At 38.8% G+C, this 17,586-nt stretch overlaps 1 protein-coding gene across 1 annotated transcript in view; it reads right to left on the minus strand.

The window, feature by feature from the left end:
• Positions 1–3,724: 3,724 nt before the first annotated feature.
• SLC39A12 (solute carrier family 39 member 12) overlaps positions 3,725–17,586 on the minus strand; it is a 71,534-nt gene continuing 57,672 nt past the window's right edge. Inside the window, exon 13 of the mRNA XM_049706537.1 lies at positions 3,725–4,258. Within this exon, the coding sequence (XP_049562494.1) occupies positions 4,130–4,258 (129 nt within the window). The 3' untranslated portion in view covers positions 3,725–4,129. The remainder of the gene's footprint in view (positions 4,259–17,586) is intronic.

Here is a 17,586-nt window from a genome sequence, read left to right on the forward strand (position 1 = left end):
AAGAATAAATAAATAAGATAAAGAATAAGAGAGAGGGGCTCACGCTGGGTGTAAGCATTATGACACTTGGAGGGAGGTTTCCCAGAGGAGATGGCAGACTGGGGTCAACCAGAGGGCCCCCCACCATCTCTCCGTCTCTGGAAGTGAGTCAAGGTGAAAAAACAGTAAGGAAATATTTGAGTGACTGGTTTGGAGGCTTGAGTAGAAGATTGTAAAGACATAAAAAGGTTTGATCTCCATTCCCTACCAAGGAAAGACATTTCCATGAGCCGAGGTACAGCCCCGAGAGGTAAACTGTGAAAATGTGATAAAAGAACGGGATACTGATGATGATGGTGGTGATGACGATGTTGATTTAATATTTATCGAGCCTTCAGTATTCTCCAGGCACTGTGCTTCAGGAACAGTAAGCATCTCATACTGACCCCACCACAATCTCACAAGGCAGGGTCTATTTTTAGCCCTATTTTACAGAAATAAAAATTGCTCAAAGAAGTTCTAAGTTTATTAAGTGGCATTGCTGGGATTCCAGTTTAGCGCCTGAATTCTTAATGCACACAAGAGCCCCAACCTGATCGGTCCAGTCTACCCTAGCAACCAGCATCATCACAATCCAACCCTTCCCCTCCAGCTTCGAAGAGGAAAGGAAGTTGTCAAAGTGCAGTATCGGGCTCGCCTGCTGGCGCAGTGGTTGAGAGTCTGCCTGCCGATGCAGGGAACGTGGGTTCGTGCCCCGGGCTGGGAAGATCCCACAGCCGCAGAGCGACTGGGCCCAGGAGCCATGGCCGCTGAGCCTGCGCGTCCTGAGCCTGTGCTCCGCAACGGGAGAGACCACAACACCGTACCGCAAAAAAGAAAAAAAAAAAAAAAAAAAGGTGCAGTATCCTGAGAGGGGCGTCTTACAGAGAGAGGCACGGTGGCATCTCCAAAGTCTGGCTTCTGGAAGGGGTGGCGGAGGGGTGATCATGGCTGTGATTTATGGCCATATTTATATACACCCTGGTCCTGGTCAGCACGTGGCATTGGAACCACCTTCCCAGGCCCTGAATTCTGCCTCACAGTAACATGATACCAATTCTCCTTTCCCTAAAGAGGGCCCTGTCAGTGGGTGATGGATGTTCAAATAAGATTTCTGTATGACCTGCTCCTTGGTTTTTATTCCTCCGGGAGCATTTCTAGTTCAGTGACTAAAAAACAAATCAATCAGCGAGTAGAAATACAGTGGAATCCTAAATTTAGGCCTACTAAACAGAAATACTCCTAACGTTATTGTGAAATCTGGTTTCAAGGAAAACACCATTTACCCCAAAGCTCAGTGAGTAACACATAACTTACATGACTGAGAGGATGACCATGGTCGGCCACCCCAAGTTCAGACTCTGTCCATATTTAGAAGGCAAAAAGTCGTCATACTATTTTTATCATTGCCACTCAATTTTGAGGAGAAGAGAATTTCTATCAATTTTTAAGATTGTTTGAGGCTGGAGGTCCAGCTCAAGCTATCGGGTTGCTGGTAAGGATTAACACAGAGCCAGGTATAAGGTAGCATGGGGGGAGGGATGGCCAACCCAGAAAGGTACCCTCAGGAGCCACTACATCCTATGCTTAGGATGACCCTCGCAGATGACCTCTGATGGCCAGGTCTTTGCTTACAACCAGAGCACACTGGTGTTGGGTTGCAAAATACTCACTGAAAATGTCCCTCCAAATCCTCCCGACAGCTGACTCCTGTTAATCCCTCTACATCCTCGGCACCACCTCATCCAACGTCAAATTAAACCCACCCTAGATGAGCAGATGCAAACGAGTGTCTATAGGATGGGTAAACAACAAGGTCCTACTGTACAGCACAGGGAACTATACTCAATACCCTGTGATAAACCATCATGGAAAAGAATATGAAAAAGATATATATGTGCAACTGAGTCACTTTGCTGTGCAGCAGAAATTAATACAACATTGTAACTCAACTAGACTTCAATAAAATTTAAAAAGAAATTAAGCCCACTCCAACTTGAAGGTTACAGAGTAGCTCACATCAAGATGTTTAATTTAGGGGCTTCCCTGGCGGCGCAGTGGTTGAGAGTCTGCCTGCCAATGCAGGGGACACGGGTTCGTGCCCCGGTCCGGGAAGATCCCACATGCCGCGGAGCGGCTGGGCCCGTGAGCCATGGCCGCTGAGCCTGCGTGTCCGGAGCCCGTGCTCCGCAATGGGAGAGGCCACAACAGTGAGAGGCCCGCGTACCGCAAAAAAAAAAAAAAAAAAAAAAAAAAGATGTTTAATTTAGCCAAGCCCCAAACTACTCTAAACTTGAACTGGGAACAAACTCATCCATCAGAGTTTTTCTAACTAAACTGGCTTAAGTTAAGGCTTCACGCCCAAACAGAACGTGCTCATAGAAACCCAAACACGGTTGGTTCCAGGTGCTTCTTTTGCGTAACCTCCACACCACGTCGGCCTGTACAAAGCGGTTTTGTTCAGCGACATATTATCCTCCAATAAAAGGACGACAAAGCTCTACGTGTCGGGGCCGCTTACCTTTCAAGGCAGAGATGAATAAAACTGCTACCTGCGAACTCTTCATCCGGTAACTCCCGCGGCCGAACCGACGCTCACAGGCAAGGTGGAAAGAGCAGGGGCCTTCAACCTAGGAACTCAGGTCTAGTGTGAGGCTTGTCGGGCGTTAATCAACTTAATGGGGCAAGGGTCGTGCGCCTGCTCTTTCCTGACGCCAGGTGTGTCTGGTCTCCATCACGCCAGTGAAGCTCGGGCGGGGGGCGGGGCATCCAACCAGCAGTCTCAGCATCACCTGCAAGCAGTTCAAAATCAAGCCCCACCGCAGACGTACAGCCTCAGAAACTCTAGGGATGAAGCCCAGCAGTCTACCCTGGGAAACACCCTCCATCGGTCCTAATGTCTGCCGACGCCAGAGCACTATTGCATTACGTCATGATACTCCCTTAAATGAAGCTCTAACGACAACTGAAGGAGAAACCCCCCTCATTCTGAAATCAAAGAAAGGTTGAAGAAGATTGTGTTTGGGTGCACGTGGCAAAGACTCTCTACTGGTAAGTGAGGAAGTAGATGTATTTGATGCAGCGCCATGAGTCATTCTGGCAGTAAAATGGGCTTTTTTCCCTTGTCAAGATATCTCATTAAAAAATAAGAAAAATAGTAGGCATCTGTTTTCCAAGAAAAATGACTAAAGCCAGAGTTATTTTCTATTTTAATGATTTTGCTAGGTTATCAGGAATGTTGCTTGTACATTTCATGACCTTACCTACTTAAACAATGTTTAGGGTTCTATATTGCCTCAGAAAGAGCATAAAAATATGTTTCACTTAGTAATATTATTCTCATCAACACACTCTGTTAAATCTGTGACACTTTACGCATTACATCTACTGCCCGACTCAAGTTTTATGTTAAAATTTTTTGAATTTCACCTTTTGTTTCCAGTTCTCTTTGCCGAGAACAGATTTCCTTTGCTGCTTATAGAGAAGAGTGCTGACACAGTAGCCTTTAAAATTCCCAAGTTTGCTCATTTATGAGCATTTCTTAGCCAGTGGGTCACACTTTCAGGTGAACTATTCTATATTGTTTTTGTTTTTTTTTTAGCGTTGATTCAGAATCTGACATCCAGTAACAGAAGGTAATACAAACCATCACATTAAAACAAGACTTTATTACATTTGTTTGTAATTTAGTTTGCTTATGGTTTATAATCTCACATACACACAAAAAATATATTATTGACATCAAAGAAGTTACAGCAGATTTTAACCCAACAGACGTTTGTCCACTTCAAATACTACAAACAAACATCCTTTACTAGGGAAAAAATATTTTTTGGAAGTTTACTAGAATTAATTTAGAGCGTATGAGTTACTAAAAAGGTGTGAGTTCCATCACAGTGTTGGAAACTAACAACAAAAATTCAGTTAAGTACAACCTGACATTTATACACTATAGAAACAAAATTGCATTATAAAAATCAATAAGTTAATGAACTAAAAGACACACTTCACCTAAGATAAAAATATTTAATTTATAAATCACTGTAGAAGACAACAAAAGAAACAAAATGATGCCATTGAAATTGATTTTTGAAGGATTTTGAGACTCAACTTATATTTTAATATTTTGTTCATATATAGCCAAGAGTAAGAGGGAAAGCCAACCTAGGGTCAGTCCAAAGTTCTGCAGGAGAAACATCAACCACGGTCGCTGTGTTTGAACATGAGTCATTTCAGGAAGCTAAAAAAAGAATAAAAAACCAGAATAAGATCCAGATATATTCACTGCTGGGAAAAGTTTGGTGGGAAAACATGAGAGACTCTGTTATTCAGAACTTAATAACCTTTCAAATTCCCCAAACAGTTACAAAATGTTTAATACCTACTCTTACCAAAATTCTAAAACATTAGATAAATTAAGCCATTTGATTTGGTTAGAAGGATCTTAGTGATACCAGAAATCTTAAAATGACAGACCTATCAACGGAAAGCAAACCCAACTCTTATTTTTATTTTTGGAAAATGCTTCAATGTGCAATAGATAATAAATGAAAGGTATCATTTTTGATCGTTCTGTTGGGTTTATGAAGTTGCTAAATTCACTGGCTATTACGAAGCACATACTTGTTTCTTTTCAAAATGATGACCAAGGTCTTCCTGACCTTTGGAACAATAAAGGCATCATCTCCTAAGGCTATATTTTATTCTCGGAGAGAGAAATGGCAACCGCTTTATGTTTGTGAAATGCCGCACGCCATTTAGAGGGAAACGTTCACTCAAGCATCTGTGTGAAATGCCTCACTGTGTTTGTCTCACATTCTTTCGAATCCCTCACCCTGAGAAGGTCAGAGCGAGTATATCTCTCTCATGACAGTCATTTCTATTGGAGCACAGGCTCAGGTCAACATGGGTTGGAGACTGAACTCCGCCTTGGCACTGCTGACGTTTGGGGCTAGAGGATTCTCTGTTGTGGGAGTTCTCCTGTGTACTGAAGGATGTGTACTTAGCAGCATCCCTGATTTCTATCCACTAGACGTCAGTTGTACGTCTGCCCCTAGTCATGACAACCAAGAATGTCTCCAGACATTGTCAAATGTCCCGTGGGGGCTAAAAACCACCTCTGATTGAGAGCTCCTGGGTTCTTTTACCTAGCAAGAGAAAGGTCAAACGTAAAAAATATGCAAGGGCTTTAGATTTATGGCAGTGGAGAACAGGCTGACGTAGTTTTTCATGCCTGTATGGGAGCATCCGGTATATATATACCTTTTCAGATTCTTTTCCCTTATAGGTTATTACAAAATATTGAGTAGGGTTCCTTGTGCTATGCAGTAGGCCTTGTTGATTATCTATTTTATATATAGTCGTGTGTACATGTTAATCCCGAACTCCTAATTTATCCCTCCCACCACCTCCCTTTCCCGGTTGGTAACCGTAAGTTTGTTTTCTGTATCTGTGAGTCTCTTTCTGTTTCGTAAATAAGCTCCTTTGTATCATTTTTTTAGATCCCACATATAAGTCGTATCATATGGTATTTGTCTTTCTTTGTCTGGCTTACTTCACTTCGTATGATAATCTCTAGGTCCATCCATATTGCTGCAAATGGTATCCCTTGCTTTTTTTTTTTAATCAAAATAATTGGCTCTGTCATAACGTGCCATCCATTCAGGGGTACCTTCTAGCAGCTCACCTTTCCCTTGAGGCCTTTCAGGATGCCCTGGCAGAAGGTCTTATGTGACATTTGCTTTCATTTACATCCATTTTATCATGCCCTTTCTTATATCTTTCCCCCTCTCCTGTTTACTCCTCATAACCCTGTAAGAGGTAAAATTATTAACTCCTTTCAGTTATGAGGAAACACTGGCTCAAGGAGGATGATGACTTATCCAAAGGCACACAGACATGATGTCAGAACCAAGACAAGGAGCCAGGTCATCTCATTATTGTAGAGGATATACAAACACCTACAAAGACCAGCTTTCTATCTGAAATTCACCTCTGTCTATTATGGCCAATACATTTCTAACTAATTAGAAAAAAATAGAAAATGCAAACACTAAAAATGTCCAATTAGGCATAAACTAGCCATTGCATGTGATAAAAATACGTAGTAGAATATACAGATATCACACTGCCTTTGTCATAAAAGACATCACATTACTGATTCTGTTTTTAAGGCAGACAATATGCACTGGAAAAAAAGCTATAACAGACTAACTTTGTACACCTATAGAAACAGACAAACAATGAAAATCAACATTTCAAAACACTTTAAGGAGATTCTCACCCTGATATGGAAGCTTTGATCTTAATTTGGATGGCCTGTCTGAACTTCCCATGTCCACGTGGTTTGGTAAGAAAACCCAGCTAAGCTTGCTTTTGAGACAATACTTGGCCCTCTTTTGGATGACTGTGGATGACATGTGAACCGTAATATCTCTTGGGTACATACCAAAATACCAGAGAGTTCTGCAGAAAGTCTTTCCAAAAGATACAAACATAAAATGCCAAGGCTCAGACCACATCTGATCACAGTATCTCACTTGCTCCAAATTTACCCACATTTAAAAAAAAAATTATTTATATTTTATTTATTTATTTTTGGCTGCATTGGGTCTTCATTGCTGCATGTGGGCTTTCTCTAGTTGCGGCGAGCAGGGGCTACTCTTCATTGTGTGCGAGCTTCTCGTTGCAGTGGCTTCTCTTGTTGAGGAGCACAGGCTCTAGGCACTCAGGCTCAGTAGGTGTGGCTCGCGGGCTCAAGAGCGCAGGCTCAGTAGTTGTGGCACACAGGCTTCATTGCTCCACAACATGTGGGATCTTCCTGGACCAGTGCTTGAACCCATGTCCCCTGCATTGGCAGGTGGATTCTTAACCACTGTGCCACCAGGGAAGTCCTACTCACATTTTTAAAATAATTTCAGTCAGCAAATTTTGAAGGAAAATAAAGGTCCATTTGAATTAATTTTCAAGAGCCTTTATTGTTCTTTTCCTCTTTTTAAAATGCCCAGCAAGAGGTTAGATGCCACCATTTTTCCCTGGCTTTCAAGTGAAAAAAGACCCCTTTTCCTCCAGGGCAATTAAATTCTGTTATTGAACAGTTTTACAGATGTTGATTTATAACCTAAGACCAGAGGGGTGAAATGATGGATAGAGTGTGTTAACACTGAAGTAAAATGTAGAGAAAAAACATGAGAAATGTTAGTAAAACAGCCTTGCCCAGAGATAGCACTAGGAGAAATGTTCTTTCAATTTCTTCCAGATATTCGGAAACCTTGAAGTACAAAGTCCTTCCTTTTTAACCTCCATGCTTGGCAAGTTCCTCAAGTCAGATCAGTGAATGTCAAGATATGATAGTCAAGGTGTTGTAATTTTCTGGAAAATAATCTTGAACTAAGATGCAACTCTTTAACATACCACTAAGTTCTTTTTTTAAATTTTCAATCAGGCACAGGAAAGAAATTCCCTGAGATGCGCAAAGCCCACATATTGACGGTGATTTTTCTACAGATAATTGTCCTTGCAAGTTCTATTAACTAATTCAGAGGTAGTTATGATGGTCAACTGCTGACTAGGATTTCTGAACATTTTAGAAAGTGATAGTAAATAAATGTTTTACACTTGAGTCCATCCCGATAATTGTATCCTTAGTCAAACTGAAGCTTTAAAACGAATGTTCACAGAGAAGCTAGAACACATCAGGAAGGAAAGTGGATAAATACTAATATCATGTACCATGTAGTAATTAGATACTAGGGAGGACTTGTCACAAAAAAAGGGTGGTCTTTAAAATATCCTCTGAAACTAAGATTCTGTCTCTCCTTCTTGTACATCTAAGGTTCGCACTCCCAGGCCATACAAAGACTTCTCTGTCCATTTCCACTGGTATTCTGAAAACGCTTCCTTGTTGGTGTCATTAAACATCAATTACTGGATTTTGCAACATTTACCTTCATTACGGTTCATAAATGTACATGCTAAAAAAGAAATCTCAGTGTCCAATATTTCTATTGATATAATACACTAAAAATTTCAAAGGCCTTTCATTATTAACAATGTACAATTCAAATATAGAAGTTCAACATTCATTTGTGGAAGACACTTGGCGATATCCCTTATGAAGGTAAAATTGCAATGCAAATATTCTTCCCCTCTCAGGAATCCATAGCTTTTGGCGTCACCAACTTTCAAGAGAAATGATATGTTTCTCCATTCATGAAGCACAACTAACAACTGGTTTGTGCCATCTTCTTTTCAGAGGGACCTTAAGACCCATCGTGCACACTGAGTCAGGTATGTATTTGCCTTTGGTAAGAAGAACCATGCTTATTCCTAAGAAACATGATGAGGAAAAAAACCTCAGAAGCCTTTTTGTAGGGTGTCCTAATAATGTTTAAACTCTTTAGGGGCACACATGCAATGGGCTGGTCTGTCACATTTGTAAATGGCTTAATTTTGTCCTTGCAGAAGGGTCACTTCTAAGAACAAAATGGAAACTTGTTAATGGAAGTCACCATTTGGTTGGCAAATCTGCAATGATCTGTTTGCATGTGCAACTGTACACTTAATAGTTGTGTCACCTACAAATTGGCACTTGCCAGCTACCTCTAAGGATTAAATTATGAGCCGATGCGGCTGCTGACCTTCTACACCTCCTGAAAGGAGTTCAGGGTGGAGATCAGAAATGAGGTGCTCTGTGCTCTGGAGAAAACTGGCACAACAGGTCCTCAGATAATTAGATATTTTCAGGAGATGATTTTATGAGCCCAAATCTTGCATCTCCTCATATCTAGAAAAAACACTAAAATCCTTCATGCTGACATCTGCTCCTCGTGACTAGCTAATCATGAGATTAGCAGAAACCTTCTGCAAAAAATATGTGCTTGATTGCATGGACTCCCCCTTCACTAAAACCACATATATACTGACCTTCCCCCCCACCTCTCTGAAGCAGTTTCTCAGAGCTATCTGAAATGCTGTCTCCCGGGCTATAGTCCTCATTTTGCCCCAATAAAACTTAACTCACAGCTCTCACGTTGTGCTTTTTTTTTCCCGTCGACAGTTGAATATCGAAGACTTCTGGATTCTGGTATGGCATGTAAGGAGATTACAAGTCACCAATTCATCCTAACAAGCGAAAAACTGAACAACCTCAAAGATTAACCAGCCTTCTTAGATATGTCAGAGAAGTGAGGTCACAGGGCAAACTGCTGGCCTACATATTGAAAGACAAGAAGACACAGAGAGAGAATCACAATTTACTGTAGCAGAAACCACAAGCAGGAACTTTTGTAGGAACCAGCGCCAGGGTAGGGAAACTGGAGCTGTAAGTGATGGATCGTTAGAGGCTGAGTGTAGACAAGCCTAAGCGTTAAAAGCTTCAGGGGGAACCAGTCTTAAGGAGGCCTTCCACCCACACACTTTTGTGAATTTTACTGAGAGGAGCTCTACCAGGTTCTCACAGTGAATATTGGAGAAAAATGCCATCAAGCTTCCAGACTTCAGAGCAAGGAAAGTTATCAGGGAAAAAGATGGGCATTAGATAAGGAAAAAAGAGTCAATGCTCCAAGAAGACGTAACAATCCTTAATGTGTATGCACCTAACAACAGCATGTCAAAATACATGAGGCAAAAACTGATAAAACTGGAAGAAGAACTAGATGGATCCATTATAGCTGGAGACTTTAGCGCGCCTCTTTCAGAAACGGACAGATCCAGGAGGCAAAATATCAGTAAGATCAAAGTGGAACTAAAGAGCTGGACCGTCAATCAGCTGGATAAAATTGACATCTACAGACCACTCCATCCAATCACAGCAGAACACACATTCTTCTCAAGCTCACGTGGAACATTCACTAAGACAGACCACATTCTGAGCCATAACGCTTAATAAACTCAGAAGAATAGGAATCATACAATGTCTGATCTCAGATCGCAATGGAATTAAACTAGAAATTTATGACAGAAAAATAGCTGGAACATCCCCAAATACTGAAGATTAAACAACACAGTTCTAAATAACATGAGTCAAGAAGAAATCTCAGGAGAAATTAATATTTCGACCTAGATGAAAATGAAAATCAACTTATCAAAATTAGTGGGATTCAGTGAACATAGTGAATAGAGGGAAATTTATGATTGAATGTATATGTTAGAAAAAAAGAAAGATCTAAAATCAATAATCTAAGCTTCCAATTTAGGAAACTAGAAGAAGAATAGCAAATTAAATCCAAAGAAAGAAGAAGAAAAGAAATAATAAAAATTACGGCAGAAATCAATGAAATTGAAAACAGGACATCAATAGAGAAAAATCGACAAAACCAGAAGTTGATTCCATGAAAAGAGCAATAAAACAGATTAGCCTCTTCCAGGCTAACTAAGAAATAAAGACAGAAGACACAAATTACCAATACCAGAAATGAAAGAGGGGACATCACTAATAAATCCATGGACAATAAAAGGAAAATAAAGGAATATTATGAATAACTCTGTGCCCACAAATTTGATAACCTAGATGAAATATACAAATTCCTTGAAAGACACAATCTGCTAAAACTAACACAAAAAGAAATAGACCATCTGAATAGGCCTGTTTCTATTAAAGAAATAGAATCAATAATTAACAACCTTCCAAAGCACTAGACCCAGATGTATTCACTGGTGAATTCTATCAAATATTTAATGAAGAAATTGTGTCAGTTCTCTACAGTCTCTTCCCAAAGAAAGAAGCAAAGGAAATACTTTCTAATTCATTCTAAGAGGCCAGAGTTGTCTTAACACCAAAACCAGACAGAGATATTACAAGAAAAGAAAAATAGAGAGCAATATTTCTCATGAACAGAGTTGTAAAAATCCTCAACAAAATATTAGCAACTCAAATCCAGCAACGTGTAAGAAGAATTATATACCGCAAAAAGGTGGGATTCACCCCAGGCATATACAAGCCTGGTTTAACATTCAAAAACCAATTAATGTAATCTACATTCCAATATCAACAGGCTAAAGAAAAATCACATGATCCTATCTATAGATGCGTATAAAGCATTGACAAAATTCAACACCCATTTATGATAAAAACTCCCAGTAAACTAGGAATAGAGGGAAATTTCCTCAAATTCACTATGAACATCTATAAAAAGCTTACAGCTAACTTCTCACTCAATGGTGAGAAACTCAAAGCTTTCCCATAAGAACAGACACAAAGCAAGGATGTCCCCTCCCACCACTGCTTTTCAACATCGTATTGGAAGTCCTAGCAAATGCAGTAAGAGAAGAAAAGGAAATAAAAGGTAAAGAGATTGGGAAAGTGAAAATAAGACTGTGTTTATTTGTACTTGACATGATCATCTATGTAGAAAATCCAAAAGAACCAACAGCAAAGCTCCTGGAACTATTAAATGCTTATATCAAGGTTACAGAATACAAGGTTAATATACAAAAGTCAATTGCTTTTCTATTTACCAGGAATGAACAAGTGGAGTTTGAATTAAAAATATATTACCATTTATATATTTATATTAGTACCCAAAATGAAATACTCAGCTATAAATCTAACCAAATATGTGCAAGATCTATATGAGGAAAACTCTAAAGCTCAAACAAAAGATGTCAAGGAAAAACTGAATGGAGAGATATTGCATGTTTATGAATAGGAAGACTCAATATTGTCAAGATGTCAGATCTTCACAACTTGATCTACAGATTCAATGCAATCCAAATCAAAATAAAAATCCCAGCAAGTTATTTTGTGGATATTGACAAACTGATTCTGAAGTTTATATGGAGAGGCAGAAGACACAGAATAGCCTACACTATATTGAAGGAGAAGAATAAAGTTGGAGAAGAACATCAAGACTTACCATAAAGCTACAGTAATTAAGACAGTGTGGTATTGGCAAAAGAATAGACAAACAGATCAATGGAACAGAGTAGAGAGCTCAGAAATAGACCCACATAAATATAGTCAACTGATCTTTGACAGAAGAGCAAAAGTAATAAAATGGAACAAAGTCTTTTAAACAAATGGTGTTGGAACTATTGGATATGCACATGCAAAAATAATGAATCTATACACAGAACTTTCATAAAAATTAAGTCAAGATGAATCACAGATTTAAATGAAAAACAAAATTATAAAACTACTGGAAGATAATATAGGTGAAACCTAGATGACCTTGGGTTTGGTAATGCCTTTTTAGATACAACATCAAAAACATGATCCACAAACGAACTCACTGACAAGCTGAAGTTCATTTAAATTAAAAACTTCTTCTCTTGATAACATCAAGAGAATGAAAAGATAAGCCAGAGACTGGGAGAAAATATTTGCAAAAGACACATCTAATAAAAGACTGTTTAAAATATACAAAGAACGCTTAAAATTCAACAATAAGAAAACAAACAACCCAATATTTAAAATGGGCAAAAGAGCTGAAAAGACACCTCCCCCAAGGAGGTAGAAGGTATATCGATGGCAAATAATCATATGAAAAGATGTTAAACATCATATGACTTCAGGGAATTCCAGATTAAAATGGCAATGAGATACTGCTGCACACCTATTCGAATGGCCTAGATCCAAAAAACGGACAACACCAAATACTGGCAAAGATCTGAGGCAACAGGAACTCTCATTCATTGCTGGTGGGAATGCAAAATGGTACAGCCACTTTGGAAGACATGTGGCATATTTTTTGCAGAACTAAACATTCTCTTATCGGTAAGATCCAGAAATCACATTCCTCAGTATTTACCCAAATATTTTGGAAACTTATGTTAATAGAAGAACTTGCACATGGATGTTTACAGCAGTTTTATTCATAATTTCCAAAACTTGGAAGTAACCAAGGCATCCTTCAGTAGGTAGATGGATAGGTAAATGGTGGTACATCCAGACAACTGAATATTATTCAAAGCTTAAAAAAAAAAAAAAGCTATCAAGACATGGGGAAAATGTAAATGTATATTACTAAGTGAAATAACAGGCAAAACTATGGAAACAGTAAAAAGATTAGTGGTTGCCAGGAGTTAATGGAAAGGGAGGGATGAACAGGAGGATCACAGAGGATTTTTAGGGCAGGGAAAATATTCTGTCTGATACTACAGTGGTGGAATACATGTCATTTGTCAGAACCCATAGAATGTACACCACCAAGCACGAATCCTCATGTAAATATTGACTTTGGATGCTAATGATGTATCAGTGTAGTTTCATCAATTGTCACAAACATATTATTACAGTGGTGTGGGATGTTCATAGTGGCAGAAGGTGTGTATGTGGGAGTCAGATGTCATGTGGGAATTTTCTGTAGTTTCTAGTCAATACTGCCATGAACCTAAAACTGCTCTAAACAATAAAGTTTATTAATTAAAAAAAATCCATTTCCTAGTTACACTAACCACATTTCAAGCACTCAGCATAGTCACATGTGGGTGTGGCCACCATCTTAGACCATGCAGACAAAAAAAATTTTTTTTTTATTATCTAAGCCCAGTGTAAATTAAAGAAACACTCAGCATGGCCTATAGGCTTACTGGGAGAAACATTATAATGGTTATGGATCATCTGGTATCGATTATGGATCTAATGATATTTCTTCTGTTCCACCTATACCTTCCTATTTTCTAAGAGTAAAACTAGAAAAAAATGAGAAGGAAAAACTAAAGAATATCTTGAGTTACTGGATTGTTTGGTGGCTACGGCCAAACTACAGAGTGCCATTTCAAAGTCTTTTATTTATACTCAGAACAGGAAGATATTTTTCCAAGTATTTTCCATAGTCTCATAACACTAATACACTTAGATTTGTTTTAATCATCACTGCTATGAAGAGCCACTGGGAGAGCTCTATGTTGTCTAGCACATGAGAAAAATTAACTTTTGAATATTCACCCACTCATATATTTATAACAATGTTAATTTTTCAGTTTTTCTCTTGACTTTTGAAGGGTCGTTTGATGATTGTTCATTGCTAACATGTTGCTAAAAAATGATTACAAAAAGACATGTAGGAGTTCTGTTAAACAGAGAGGTAGATTACCGTTTTAAATGACACCCCAAAAGTTTATCCAGTGTTTGCGAAACCTAATAACTCAGTCTGTATAATCTTTTGTCTATGCACTGTCTCCAAGAAAATTTTCTGAAGATGTCATCCATGAGATCACAACTTACTGAAAAAACTAGTAAAGCAGAAAGACTATTTTGCCTTTATGAATCCAAGAGGTAGATGCACTGCTCTTGTCTGTCTGTCTTCTCCCTTGTGTTGGCTGAGCAACTTACTTGTGTTAGTAAGTATTCCACCACAGACACAATCACATTACCTTTTTGTTTTTCTTTCAGATTGTGGCTCTTCATAGCAGTGATCATCTCATACATTCAATAAACTTTAGATGAATTGTAAACAACCTATGTTACTCCGGATGAGCAAACAAAATTGTATCTGGCATTCACTGTCACAAACTTCACAAAAACAGGGAAGTTGCTCTAGTGAATGAAAAAAAATCAGATGAGGATCAAATTTGTCATTCAGTCCTCAGCAACAATTTAGGAAAATATCATCCTTTCTAACTCTGAAAAGCAGTAGAGATTTCTTTTATTTACTTATTGTCATCAACATAGGTTTATCTATTCATGCAACTTAAAATTGAGGAAGAAGAGAAAACAGTGGATAGAATTGCAGCAGATTTCTGTTTCAGTGAGCTTAAAAAACAAAAGAAGAGAAATGAGCTTATGTGATTAATGATGGAACCCTTTTGACTTGTAAATGTCTTTAACTTACACAATTTTATTCACCATAGAATTACATTAAAAAATTACTGTTTATGAAACGTCTTTCCATAAGCAAAAATTTGTTACCCAGTACTAATATATACTTTTTTACTCTCGAGCTTTTAAAATACAATTAAGGGCTTCCCTGGTGGCGCAGTGGTTGAGAGTCTGCCTGCCGATGCAGGGGAGCAGGGGACACGGGTTCGTGACCCGGTCCAGGAAGATCCCACATGCCACGGAGCGGCTAGGCCTGTGAGCCATGGCCGCTGAGCCTGCGCGTCTGGAGCCTGTGCTCCGCAACGGGAGAGGCCACAACAGTGAGAGGCCCGCGTACCGAAAAAATAAAAAAATAAATAAAATACAATTGAAAAATTCAGCAAAGTTGTAACATCAAAACCAATACACAAAAATCCATTGTGCTTCTATATCCAAACAATGAACAATCTGAAGAGGAGGGATATTAAGGAAACAATTCCATTTGCAACAGTATTGAAAAGAATAAAATACTTAGAAATAAACTTAACCAAGAAGGCACAAATAAAGGGAATGACATCTCATGTTCATGGACTGGAAGACTTAATATTGTTAAGGTATCACTACTAGGTAAAGTAATCTACAGATTTAATGCAATTCCTATGAAAATACTAATGACTTTTTTTTTTTTTTTTTTTTTGCAGAAACAGAAAAATCCATCCTAAAATTCATATAAATCTCTAGGGACACCAAATAGTAAAAACAATCTTGAAAAAGAACAAATTTAGAGGTCTTGCACTGCCTGATTTCGAAATTTACTACAAACCTACAATAAACAAAAGAGTGTTGTCTTGGCGTGAAGACAGACATACAGGTGAATAAACTACAACAGAGAGCCCAGAAATATATTCTTGCATACACAGCCAACTGATTTTCAACAAGAGTGCCAAGACAACTTGATGGGACAAGAGCAGTCCTTTCAACGAATGGGGAAAACTGGATATCCCCACACAAAAGAATGAAGCTGGACTCCTACCTTACACCATATACAAAAACTAACCCAGAATGAATCAAAGACCTAAATGTAAGAACTAAAACTATAAAACTCTTAGAAGAAAACATAGGGGGAAACCTTTGTAACATTGGATTTGGCAGTGATTTCTCGGATATGTCACTAAAAGCTTAGGCAACACAAGAGAAACATAAGTTTGACTTCATCAAAATTTAAAACTTTTATGCAACAACGGACATTACAGAGTGAACAGGCAATCCATGGAATGGAGAAAATATTTGCAAATCATGTATCTGATAAAGGGTTAATATCCAGAACATATAAAGAACTCCTATAACTCACAACCAAAAACCAAACAACCCAATTACAAAATGAGCAAGTGACTTGAACAGACGTTCTTCCAAAGAGAAGATATACAAATGGCCAATAAGCACCTGAAAAGATGCTTAACATCACGAATCATTAGGGAAATGCAAATGAAAACCGCAATGAGATACCACTTCACACCCATCAGGATCACTATTATCAAAATAACAGAAAATAACAAGTGTTGGTGAGGATGTGGAGAAACTGGAACGCTGACTACCACTGGTAGAAATGTAAAATGGTGCGGATACTATGGAAAATAGTATGGCAGTTTCTAAAATAATTAAAAATAGAATTATCATATGATTTAGCAACTCCATTTTTGGATATATACACAAAAGAATTGAAGCAAGGACTCAAACAGACATTTATACACCCGTGTTCATAGCAGCATTATTCACAATAGTCAAAAGGTGAAAGCAGGGCTTCCCTGGTGGCGCAGTGGTTGAGAGTCCGCCTGCCGATGCAGGGGACACGGGATCGTGCCCGGGTCTGGGAAGATCCCACATGCCATGGAGCGGCTGGGCCCGTGAGCCATGGCCGCTGAGCCTGCGCGTCCGGAGCCTGTGCTCCGCAACGGGAGGGGCCACAGCAGTGCGAGGCCTGCGTATCGCAAAAAAAAAAAAAAAAAAAAAAAAGGTGAAAGCAAGCCAAGTACCCATTGACAGATAAATGGATAAACACAATGTGATGTACATACAATGGAATATTATTCAACATTAAAAAGGAAGGAAGCTCTGACACATGCTATGACACAGATGAGCCTTGAAGATATTATGTGAGGTGAACTCAGCCAATCACAAAAGGACAAATACTGCATGATTCCACTAATGGGAGGTACCTACAGTAAATGGTCAAATTCATAAAGAAAGCAGAATGGTGGTTACCAGGGGCTGGGCGTAGGGGTGTGTTGTTGTTTAATGAGTATGGAGTTTCAGTATGAAAAGATTTTTTAAGTTCTGGAGATGGATGGCGATGAAGGTTGCACAGCAACGTGAATGTACTTAATGCCATTGAACTGTACACCTAAAATGGTTAGAATGGCAAATTTTATGTTATGAATATTTTACCACAATGAACACACACACGTTCACTCACTCCAAGGTTTCAAAAACTTTGCTTTGATTAATTCTTTAGCTCTTTAGCTTACTGTAATATTACAATAAGTAGCATCTAGAGTACATCTAAGAAAATATACGGTAGGAAGAGGTGTCATTTACTAAGGATTTATTGCATTCACTTTGTACTGAGAAACATGAAGTTCTGGGTTATGTTTAGATCTCCAAGTCCCAGAGCATAAAATGTCATGTTATGAATGTTTTTGTCCCCTCTCAAAATTCATATGTTGAAACCCTTCCCCTAAATGTGATGGTATTAGGAGGTGGGGCCTTTGGGACGTAATTAGGATTTGATGAGGTCATGAGAACAGAGCCCACATGAATAGAATTAGTGC

This window comes from Orcinus orca, chromosome 2 (assembly GCF_937001465.1).
Source record: "Orcinus orca chromosome 2, mOrcOrc1.1, whole genome shotgun sequence".
Lineage (NCBI taxonomy): Eukaryota > Metazoa > Chordata > Mammalia > Artiodactyla > Delphinidae > Orcinus > Orcinus orca.